Below are 12,249 nucleotides of genomic sequence, written 5' to 3' on the forward strand. Positions count from 1 at the left end.
CCGGGATATTTCTCGGGTACCGGCTCCACACAACCTGAGCCGCCTTTCTGAGATGACCAGCATGCCGTTTCATGATGCGAAGAGACGGGCACGGTATAGAATGCTCCTGCACATTCTGCACCTCCTTGTCTACATTTCCCGTCCCGACACACCATGGCAGACTGTGTTACCACCTGAAGGCGGGGGATGTACCCAGTGGGGGTCCCTCTACAAGGGAGTTGTTCCCCTTTCTATTGGGGACCTGGGGTGGAGAGTGCTGCACAGAGCGGTGGTATGTAATAAACTTTTGAGTCGGCTCACAGGCTCACAAGTTCTGGTTGCATTTTAGTCCTACGATTCTAGTGTTTGGACTGAAGGCAGGGTGTGGGAAGAGCCGAGTGGGGGGGGTGGGACTTACCTGTCAGTTTGCTCCTGGGCCTGGCCAAGATGGCCATTCGCGGGTCCAGGCAGTGGGCGGTCGATGGTCAGTCTAGAGTCGGATGCCTGCCCCTCTTTTGGGCCTACGTCCGTGCACGCGTGTCCATGGAGAGGGAACACGCGGTGTCCACGGGGACTCTGGAAGCCTTCCGTGGGCGCTGGTCACCGCGTGGGGTTGAGAGTATTGTGAACAATGAATGCAATGTTGTATTATAATGATACTTGATATAATGTAATCTTTGTTTATGATTTGATGTGTTGTATCATATGTTTGTGTCAAATAAAGTCTTTGATAAGAGAAAAAAAAGAGAGAGAGAGAGTGAGCGATAGAGACAGAATGTGTATGAGAGAAGTAAATAGAGAGAGAGGGAAGAGAGGGGAGAGAGGGAGAGAGGAGAGAGAGCAAGTATATAGTGTCACTGTTTCTTGGTACACAGGGTAATGCATGGTGCTAATTCTTATATTTTCCAATTGGCCTAAGCAATCCACATTTCCACTTCACATTGCACTGCAATTTTTCAGCACAACTGTTGTAGTTATTGGCTGAGAAATAACTATTGACTGGGACACCAGAGACTTGCCGTGCTGCTCCTGAATATCCTCTATGTCCAAATGTGGTAGCAATATTGCACTTACTGTTGCATTTCAGGGAGCCCACCTAAAGCACTATCCTTTTCTCTTCTCGATAGTAGGAACTTGAACTAATTTTAGCATTGGTCTCTGAGACAAGAGTGTGGCTACTAAACTGAAGTCGGGCAGTTGGGCACCATAACCCTGGGACGTAGAGACAGAAATGAAACATGCACAAAATGCAGGAAGATAACAGAAAGAAAACCCATGGGTATTGTTGATGTATCATTGCTGTTATTAACTAGACCTGATTCTGGCCCTAAAACTGTGTTGGAGTTTTGTCCACATTTTGAAGATTGTGCTGTCTGGTGCTTATTGCTCCATCCCTGAGTAAAAATTACTTTCTGCACCCGTTATCCAGCTATGAACCACCTTCCTTAACTCTGATCTTTTCTTTTCTCCAGGGATCAACTCACAGCCATCTTCAAGGAATCATAAATAATTTGCTGCGAATTGTGAATCAGATGGTTATTAAGATGGGAGACCACATACTGGTTGTAAGTAATTTCACTGGGCGATTATTTTCCTTCCGGTTTCTCAGTCTATTTTATATGTTTGAGGTCTGCTCCACTGCTTCTGGAATATATCATTGATATTCAAGGGATTTAGTGGCTGTACATGAGGCACAGGTTGACAAGTGATTGACTGAAGGCTCACAAACTACAACTCCTCCTGTTTTACTGTTCCCAGCAGACAGGTTTACGGATGCTCACATTCCCCATGATCTGGAGTTCTAACAGTTCTCAGCTATCCAGTTGGTGATAAGTATAATCAGACCTCTAGTTTCCCTCTCCCCTGACACTCAGTCTGCAGAAGGGTCTCAACCCAAAACGTCACCCATTCCTTTTCTCCAGAGATGCTGCCTGACCCGCTGAGTTACTCCAGCATTTTGTGTCTATCAGCGATAGGTATAATCACACAATACTGGAGTAACTCAGCGGGACAGGCAGCATCTGTGGAGAAAAGGAATGGGTGACGTTTCACGTCGAGACCCTTCTTCAGCATCTGCATCTGCAGTTCCTTCCTGCTCATGCTATAGGTATAGAAACATAGAAACATAGAAACATAGGAATTAGGTGCAGGAGTAGGCCATTCGGCCCTTCGAGCCTGCACCGCCATTCAATATGATCATGGCTGATCATCCAACTCAGTATCCCGTACCTGCCTTCTCTCCATAACCTCTGATCCCCTTAGCCACAAGGGCCACATCTAACTCCCTCTTAAATATAGCCAATGAACTGGCCTCGACTACCCTCTGTGGCAGAGAGTTCCAGAGATTCACCATTCTCTGTGTGAAAAAATTTCTTCTCATCTCGGTTTTAAAGGATTTCCCCCTTATCCTTAAGCTGTGACCCCTTGTCCTGGACTTCCCCAACATCGGGAGCAATCTTCCTGCATCTAGCCTGTCCAACCCGTTAAGAATTTTGTAAGTTTCTATAAGATCCCCTCTCAATCTCCTAAATTCTAAAGAGTATAAACCAAGTCTATCCAGTCTTTCTGCATAAGACAGTCCTGACATCCCAGGAATCAGTCTGGTGAACCTTCTCTGCACTCCCTCTATGGCAATAATGTCCTTCCTCAGATTTGGAGACCAAAACTGTACGCAATACTCCAGGTGTGGTCTCACCAAGACCCTGTACAACTGCAGTAGAACCTCCCTGCTCCTATACTCAAATCCTTTTGCTATGAAAGCTAACATACCATTCGCTTTCTTCACTGCCTGCTGCACCTGCATGCCTACTTTCAATGACTGGTGTACCATGACACCCAGGTCTCGCTGCATCTCCCCTTTTCCTAGTCGGCCACCATTTAGATAATAGTCTGCTTTCCTGTTTTTGCCACCAAAATGGATAACGCATGTATGACGTGTTTGCTGCAGTGATATCATTATCAATCATGAAGTGATTTTATACAGGGTAAATAATTAAAACACAAATATGGTTAACAGAACAGAAGATTTGCACATTCCTTTGAAACTTTTGACTGATGCTTATTTTATCATTTCATCGCACTGGATGGAGTGTGCACTAGGAATAAGGGCAATGCTCAAAGGGGCCAACTTCTGAATAACAGGCTAATAAACAAAGCGGAGACTTTATGGTTGCGCACAGGAGTTGTTTCCATAGGAACAGCAAATGTAAGAGTATTTCTTAGTACTTGCTCTTGCCCAAAGCTCAGTCTTTGGTGCGGGAGGGTGAGGGTGAGGGTGGGGGGGAGGGGGGTGTTCAGTTAGTACTGCAATTGCAAATTTATCTTGTTGATTCTTGGGGCAAAAGTGGACCTTTTCCTGATTTTCACAGAAATGTTTGCCATGAGCTAATGTATGATTCTCCAAAGCTTCTGCTCTCTTGCGCTACTAATGTATTTACTGGGAGCTGAATGGCAATTGAATTCATTAGATCCATATGGTTTGACACAGAACAGCACTATTGATGGGCAATCGTGCCTTTGGGCAAGTCCCAGTTCTGGAGCATGGCAGGGTTTATTGGTTATTCGGGTGGCCTGCTTTGAACATGGCACACTCACAAGATCAGAGCGCAAAATCATGGTAGCAACCTTAACCCATTTTGTTAACTTCAGGCTCAGTCACTTCAGAATGGGGCGTTAGGATAAACCACAGTGTTAGGCTGATCAGCAAGGTTGTTGCATTTCCCTGATTCAGAGGGAGCATCATGAAATGGTGTTTAAATATCAGAGAGAGAATTAGCTACAACTTGTAGCCAGAACATGTGTTTCCATCAGACATGTGGTTGACTGACAATTATGCAGGTCCTTTGCTGAACTGGTCAGCTCTGAGAGGTAGGTGATCTCAAAACCAGGCTTTTAAGGGTGCAACAACAAATTTATTGTTCGCTCCGAATAAAAGAATATAAGAAACCAGAACACAAGCTGTCCATTTGGCCCTTTGGACCTGTTGTAATTTCTTAAGATCATAGTCAAAGCCATTTTCCCGCCCTATCCCCATAAGCCCAGTTCTCTGGTGAGTAGTACATTCATTAGTTACTGTAAATTACCCATAGTGTTACTGATGGGAGGAGAATCAGTGGAGGGTTAATGGCATGTGAGAGATTGATGGGATATGTCTGAGAACCATCATTGACTCAGTAGACCAAATTTCCACCTTTGTCGTAAGGAAAAAGTATGTACAACACTGGATATATTCAGAAATGTATTGTTCTCAGTTTTGAATTAATTCAAATGTGTTAAGGGCCTGTCCCACCAGCATGCGATTGCATGTGTCTAGCGCGACCAAACGTGGTGGCTTGAGGCGTATGGCCTCGCGGGGCCGGTCCCACTTCCAACCGCGGAGCCGTCTGGAGCTGTGCGGGGCTGGTCCCGACATCATACTCACCAATCAGCTGGGCAGGAGGCGGGTCGACTGAATTTGGACGTCGCACGGCGTTCGAGCGGTTACGTAATCACGCAACGGCACGACGGGCGGTGACGTCACCGCGCAACGCCACGTGCTAGGCATATGCCATCAAGACGCTGCGTACGGCGTCATGACACTGTGTACGGGATCGAGACACTGCATACGCCCATCGAGGCGCTGTGCACGGCATCAACGCGGCTGCGGGCCGACGGGCTGTTGTCGCACAGAATTTTTGGACAGTGTCAGTTTTACGGAGCCCCATGCGCTGTCGTGACCAACCCCACACAACTCCATACGGCTCCGGCTATCGAAGTGGAACCGGCCCCGCGAGGCCGTATGGCTCAAGCAACCACGTTAGGTCGCCCTAGCCGCATGCAGTCACATGCTGGTGGGACAGACCCTTTAACTTCCTGGGTGCATATTCATTGCCCACTGCATGAAGACCTTTCTCTTCATCTCACTCCTAAATGACATCCATATCCTGGGACACTGACCTATAGGCATAGATTCCTCTGCCAGAGGAAATAGCCTTCCTATATCCACCTGTTCATTCCTGTAAAAATTATCCTTTGATTCACAATTCCATTTTAAAGCAACAAAAAAAAAACACGATTGCTAAGTATTTTTTATTTGAAAGCCCTCTGAGTGCTGGGAGATAGGCTGTTCAAGAGCAACGCTACTTGCTCAGGAACCTCTGCCATTTTATTGCTGAGCATTACAACAGTCCTGTTAGTGATCTCAATGCCTGTTTCCAGGAAGCACTTTAGGTGTCTCAAGGTTACCTCAGGTTGCTGCATTCTTACTGCACCAACCAAGCACAACAGAAATGAACACAATATTCAGAAGTTTCAACACTGATTTACACCAGAATCAGAGCTTGAAAATCGTCCTCGTTGTGCCAATTGCTATTTGCTATTGACATCAGCTTCTTTAGGTATTGATTTCAAGTTATTTAAGCACATTTTTCTGACATGATTTGAATATCCTTGATGTGCGTGGCAATGTGTGCAGATATTTGATGAGGAATTTTGCTTCCAAATCTGTTCCATTGTTAATCCAAAATAATCTGGAAATATGAATTATTCCTGCTTTTCTTCTTTAATTAGATTGAGGCCATTTGAATAGTTGAATAAGACTTGGCAGAATAAGCTGCCCTGGCTGTTGGTTAGTCAAAAGTCACGGCAATTAAGGATGCAGGCTCTGATGACATATAGGATAGTGTAATACCTTCAGCGAGGGTATTGGTTCTCAACTTAGCAAGCAGAGGTAGACAACCTGAAGGGGTGTGCATTTTCTGTGTCAATGGTGGCATAAAACAGAGCTAGAAATGTATGTGCATCGCTCAAACTGACCGTTGCTGTGTCACAATCCTGGAATTAATTAGCTAGCAGCATTGTGCGATGAAGTTTCACTGTTACCTTCTCAGCGGCAAATGCCAGCCCTGCTAACCATATAACCATATAACCATATAACAATTACAGCACGGAAACAGGCCATCTCGACCCTTCTAGTCCGTGCCGAACACATAATCTCCCCTAGTCCATATACCTGCGCTCAGACCATAACCCTCCATTCCCTCCCATCCATATAACTATCCAATTTATTTTTAATGATAAAAACGAACCTGCCTCCACCACCTTCACTGGAAGCTCATTCCACACAGCTACCACTCTCTGAGTAAAGAAGTTCCCCCTCATGTTACCCCTAAACTTCAGTCCCTTAATTCTCATGTCATGTCCCCTTGTTTGAATCTTCCCTACTCTCAGTGGGAAAAGCTTTTCCACGTCAACTCTGTCTATCCCTCTCATCATTTTAAAAACCTCTATCAAGTCCCCCCTTAAACTTCTGTGCTCCAAAGAATAAAGCCCTAACTTGTTCAACCTTTCTCTGTAACTTAGTTGCTGAAACCCAGGCAACATTCTAGTAAATTCCTCTGTCTATTTTTGTTGACAATGCCTGCAACCAAAGAATTCACACTGATTCTTCAATTTATTTGTAATGTTTACTTGCTTTAAAAGATATGGACAGCATATCCCTAATGCCCTGAACAGCATGTCTTACATAGTCATTTCATAGTCAATGACTAGATCACACGTGGGTGTGGCAGGCTTCCTCACCAGATGGCATTGGTGTACCAGATGTGGTCTTATTACAGTCCACTACATTTGTGGTCACCACTAGTATGATTAACTGTTTCTGTTTTAGAATGTTGATTTCTAACTGAATCATTGTGTAAGCTTATGCTTGTCTCCAAGTGCTGAATAATTCTGGGTAAATTGTGCAAGAGATGGACTTCCATTTACAAATGAGAATAAAAATATTGCATTTACTTTTCCCTCAAAAACATAACCTTTGACGCTTCATCAATTATGCACAACCCGTTTGTAGAATTGGAAGCAGAATGATGTGTGCTTCAGTGCCAGTGTCCAATGAAATGTATCCAGTAGTTTCCCAAGTTTAACAATTACCTCAGCTATTCTGCATTCCGCAGTTTGCAGATGCTCTCTGTGATCACATGGGTTTCCTCTGGGTTCTCCGGTTTTGTCCCACATCTCAAAGATGCGTTGGTTGCGTTGTTAATTGGCAGCTGTAAATTGTCCCTGGTGTGCTGGTGATTGTTAGAATCCCGGAGGTAGTTGAGTCCGAAGAAGGATCTCGACCCGAAACGTCACCCATTCCTTCTATCCAGGGATGCTGCCTGTTCCCGCTGAGTTACTCCAGCACTTTGTGTCTATCTTAGGCAGTTGAAGGGAATGTAGGGGAAATGAAAGGTTTGATTGGTGTAGGAGTAGTATAAGTAGGTACATATAGAGGTAATAAAAGCATTCACCACATGGTAATTAAAGAGCTAGACTGCTGGAACCATCGCTAACTGTGGCATCTTCCTCTGCACACTCATCAGGATGAAACAAAGCAATACTAACCGAGAGGATGATAATCACTCTAGATTGTGTCATAAACTCTTCATAAGCATAATATTGTCATTACTTGAAGGAAAGGATATGTTGAACCATCATTTCAGATGACAGCAAACTTAAATCAGTTTATTTCCCAGCTCAGAAATAAACTGGGCACAAAAGCTGTGTGTGATCATTTGTTTAATCCCAGACAGTCATTGTGAGGATTTTGATTGGTTTTGCTGCTTGACATCATAAATATATTAATCCCATCCTTCCCAAATTCTGGTTCAAAATCTTCAGGTTAAAGAGCTGGAGTCACATAAGCACAGCAAAAGGCCTGGTTCCTTAGAAGCAGCATTGGAAAACAACCATTTATTGGGTGGCATGATTCAAAATAACATTACAATAGACACATGTGATCTGGAGATTGAGGTTCTGGAAACTAAAAGGCATCTGCTTCTCTTGTTGATCAATAAAACAAACTAACACTAGATAACTCACCTTTTGGTCACTCTTCAGTTCTGTCTCTCCCTTAACCTCTTAACTAGTCAGGGTTTGACAGATGCACATTGATGGAGGACAACAAATCAAGTTAGCTCTCCTGAGGAGTGAGGGAACTCAGTTATGTAATGGATTGAAGCATACACATACTCCTGGACATGTTTCAGAGCTAAAGAGCTGGAAAGTTCCAAAGATGGACACAAAGTACTGGAATAACTCAGAAGGACAGGCAGCATCTCTGGAGAAAAAACATGGGTGAGGTTTTGGGTCTGGAACCCTTCCTCAGACCGAATGTAGATGGGAGGAAACTGGACGTAAGAAAAGGCCAGAACAAAGCAGGACCAGCAACAGATGACAAAGGAAGGGTGGAGCTCATAATGGTCCATTGTTGTCTAGGGAAGAGGTGATAACGTAGGGACACAAGGGTGCAAATAGTGGAACACGTAGGATGACTAGGGTGGGGGTGGTGGGGAGGGAGGGACGGCACGGATTACTTAAAATGAAATAAATCAACTGTGGGTTGTAAGCTCCAGACCTTTCTATAGCTCCAGGACCTTTCTATAGGGCACCGACATTTGCTGATCCCATTAACGTTAGGAACTCAGTCGGTCAAAAGTGCCTTAAGGTTTTTGAAGATCATCAAGTTATGCAGCGATTGATCATGGATGATTGTTCAAGATGTAACATGCTCCAATTCACAAAGGTAGCAATTGTGAAATGGGTCTATGGGTCAGGAAGGGCACAGTGGTACAGTTGGTGGAGCTAATGCCTCACAACCTCTGAGATGCCTGTTTGATCCTGACCTCTGGTGCTGTCAGTATGTCCCTGTCATGTAGATTTCCTCTGGCTACTCCAGTTATTTCCCACAGCCCAAAGATGTGTAGGTTGTTAGATTAATTGGTCACTGTAAATTGTCCCTAATTTGTAGGTACATGGCAAAATCTAGAGAGATTTCTGGGATAATTAAGTAGAATTAATGTAAAATTAGTGCATGGAGGCTTAATAGTTAGCTTGGTCCCAATGGGCCAAAGGACCTGTTTCTGCACTGTATCTTTTTGTGACAAGTGATGAGCCCAGGTAGCAGAGATGGTGAAAATGCCTTTCAAAATGGTGCATAAAACCTATGCAAAATGAAGCTTAGAGACATCAATTGCCCAAAAGCAAGTGGAAAACTTTCCAAAGGCTTAGGGCAGTGGTGTCACCTTTTTAAAAGATGGTTGATATAGAATCTTTTACTCTAATAATGGACAGGCTTCCAGTTGCAGGTCACTACTCCACAAGTCTCTGCTGCAACGTGCAAGGACCAGATTAGACAATGACATGCCCACATTTGGATTACTGTTGTGGCCACATATTACTACTTGTAGTTTGAACACAAAAGCCTTTGTGATTTGCGTAGTGGGGAAGTGGAGTACAGGGCAGATTCATACTAGGTGGGCTATGTACAAACCAAGGGTTTATAACACTAGAGGTGAATATAATTACACTGTCACTATTGTCCATCTTTTATGGAGATATATGTATTCATAACTGAAAAAAATTGTCAGTGAGTGTACACAGGCAGAAGAACCTTGGGAGGATTTATTATGGAAAGGGAGATTCAATTATATGGGTTTGGATAAAATATAGCACTAACATAGCTGCCTCACATAAGTCATTGGCTGTGTTGGTGAGCCTCATAACCAGTTAATGATGGAAATCTGGAATATGCATTGGTCTATAGACGTTCGGAGAGTGGTGGCTGTGATTGCTTGTGTTCCTGCAGCCTTCTCCAAAGCTATCTGAGTAAATCACTGAGGTACTGCAAACTTTACAAACTATTCTTGCTCTCAAAAATCTGGGAAATGTTCATTAATTTTTTTTAAGATTCGCTAATCAGTAGCAGTGAAGGTCTGAAACACTCTGTTCAAAAAGGTAGCTGAAGCAGAAATCTTTCAAGCATTTAAAAAGTCCTTGGTTATACATTTGAATTACTGTGGTGTCCAAGGAAATAGGCTGAGAGCTGAAATGGATGAGGCCGGGTAGATCAACAGTCAGCATGGATGCAATGGAGTGAATGGCCTCCTTTCATTCTGTACATCTCTGTGAATTACTCCCTAATTCTATAAAACTGATGTTGTTACATCTGGATCTATATTGCACAGTTCTGCATTGAAAATTAATTTGTACTTTGATTTTAAGATATTTATGAAGTTTACCTTGATCCCAAATATGTGGCTAGTCTATCTTTCATTCCATGTAAATTGTTAAAAATGGTAGTTAGAAATTATAGCTTTCTAATTTTATATTTGCTCTCTGTGAGATTTCTTCAACTTAACTACCTCTTAGCCTTCTGCACAACATTAATGTTCAGTTTAGTTTAGTTTAGTTTAGTTCAGGAATAAAGCAGGAAAACAACCCTTAGGCCCATCATGTCCGTGCCGACCATTGATCACCCGTTCGCACTAGTTCCATGCTACCCCACTTTCTCATCTACTACCTACACATTAGGGGCAATCTTACAAAGGCCAATTAACCGAGAAACCAGTATGTCGTTGGGATGTGGGAGGAAACCGGAGCATCCGGAGGAAACCCATGGAGAACATGCAAACTCCACACAGAGGTAAGGATTGAACCTGCGTCTCTGGCGCTGGGGGTGAGCAGCTCTAGAACTGAGATACTGTTGACATATCCACAAGATCTTGTGAAACTGGTGTTTGACAACTAATGCAAGGAAGTGCAAATTCTGGGCCACATTGAACGTTAACCCTTTACGGAAGCTTTCGTTCACTGATGCCACCATACCATTTACTGCAAAGCCCAGTCCATTGCATTCATTTCCTCATTACAAACTGACTGCATGGATTCAAGAGCATTTTTAACAGGCACCAACATTTTCTGCAGCTAATCCATAACCCTGCTTGTACAGCGAAGCGGTATATTATTCAGCGGGCTATTGTCATGGTTTCATGAAGGCAAGTTGGCGATTTTATGCTCTGAAGATTTCATTTTCAATTTGTCTCAGCCAATCACCTTTGGATCAATAGCTGATGAATTCCAATCCATTGGGTTCAAATTAGTTAAACAGGTTTAAGTTCAGTAATTCAGAGTCATCCAGCATGGAAACAAACCCTTTGGCCTACTGAGCCCATACTAATCATTACGCTGCCAGGTACATTCAAGCTATATTAATTCAATCTTCCCACATTCCCATCAACTCCTGCCAGATTATACCACTCATCTACACACTCAGAGCAAGTCGTAACAGCCAATTAAACTGCTGACCTGCAGAAACCAATACCATTGTAGGCAAAAAGTATAAACTCCACACAGACAGCACCGGAGGTCAGGAATAAACCCGCATTAGTTAGGGGGGGGGGGGGGGGGTGGTGTTATGGGGGGTGCTATGGGGGGGGGGGGGGTTGTTATGGGGGGGGGGGTGTTATGGGGGGTGCTATGGGGGGGGGGGTTGTTATAGGGGGGGGTGGGTGTTATGGGGGTGCTATGGGGGGGGTGTGTGTGTGTTATATGGGGTTTTAGGGGGGGTGTGTGTGGTAATAGGGGGGGGTGTTATAGGGGGGGGGGGTGTGTTAGGGGGTGGTTATAGGGGATGTTATAGGGGGTGTTGTTAGGGGGCTGTTGGCTGGGTGTTATAGGGGGGTGTTATAGGGAGTGTTATAGGGAGTGTTATAGGGGGGTGTTATAGGGGGTGTTATAGGGAGTGTTATAGGGGGGTGTTATAGGGAGTGTTATAGGGGGGTGTTATAGGGAGTGTTATAGGGGGGTGTTATAGGGAGTGTTATAGGGGGGTGTTATAGGGAGTGTTATAGGGGGGTGTTATAGGGGGGTGTTATAGGGGGGTGTTATAGGGAGTGTTATAGGGAGTGTTATAGGGGGGTGTTATAGGGGAGTGTTATAGGGAGTGTTATAGGGGGGTGTTATAGGGAGTGTTATAGGGGGGGTGTTATAGGGAGTGTTATAGGGGGGTGTTATAGGGAGTGTTATAGGGGGGGGGTGTTATAGGGAGTGTTATAGGGGGGTGTTATAGGGGGGGTGTGTTTATAGGGGGGTGTTATAGGGAGTGTTATAGGGAGTGTTATAGGGGGGTGTTATAGGGGGGTGTTAGGGGGGGGGTGTTGGTGGGTGTTGAGGGGGTGTTATAAGGGGGTGTTATAAGAGGGTGTTATAGGGGGTTGTTATAGGAGGGGGGGGGGTTTATAGGGGGGTTAATTCCTGGCCTCTGGTGCTGTCATAGCGTGATAGAGTGTGAAAACAGGCCCTTCGGCTCAACGCCCATACCGGCCTTGATGTCCCAGCTACTCTAGTCCCACGTGCCTGCATTTGGTCCGCATCCCTCCAAACATGTCCTATCCATGTACCTGTTTAACAATTTCTTAAATATTGGGATAGTCCCAGCCACAACTGGCAGCTTGTTCCATACCCTACCAC

General features: G+C 44.5%; 1 protein-coding gene across 1 annotated transcript in view; it reads left to right on the forward strand.

Annotated features, from left to right (window-relative positions):
• The window catches only part of LOC129701436 (dedicator of cytokinesis protein 2-like), a 671,641-nt gene that overhangs the window by 278,216 nt on the left and 381,176 nt on the right, over nt 1–12,249 (forward strand). Inside the window, exon 27 of the mRNA XM_055642616.1 lies at nt 1,452–1,544. Within this exon, the coding sequence (XP_055498591.1) occupies nt 1,452–1,544 (93 nt within the window). The remainder of the gene's footprint in view (nt 1–1,451; nt 1,545–12,249) is intronic.

The sequence above is a fragment of the Leucoraja erinacea genome, chromosome 11 (assembly GCF_028641065.1).
Source record: "Leucoraja erinacea ecotype New England chromosome 11, Leri_hhj_1, whole genome shotgun sequence".
Taxonomy (NCBI): domain Eukaryota; kingdom Metazoa; phylum Chordata; class Chondrichthyes; order Rajiformes; family Rajidae; genus Leucoraja; species Leucoraja erinaceus.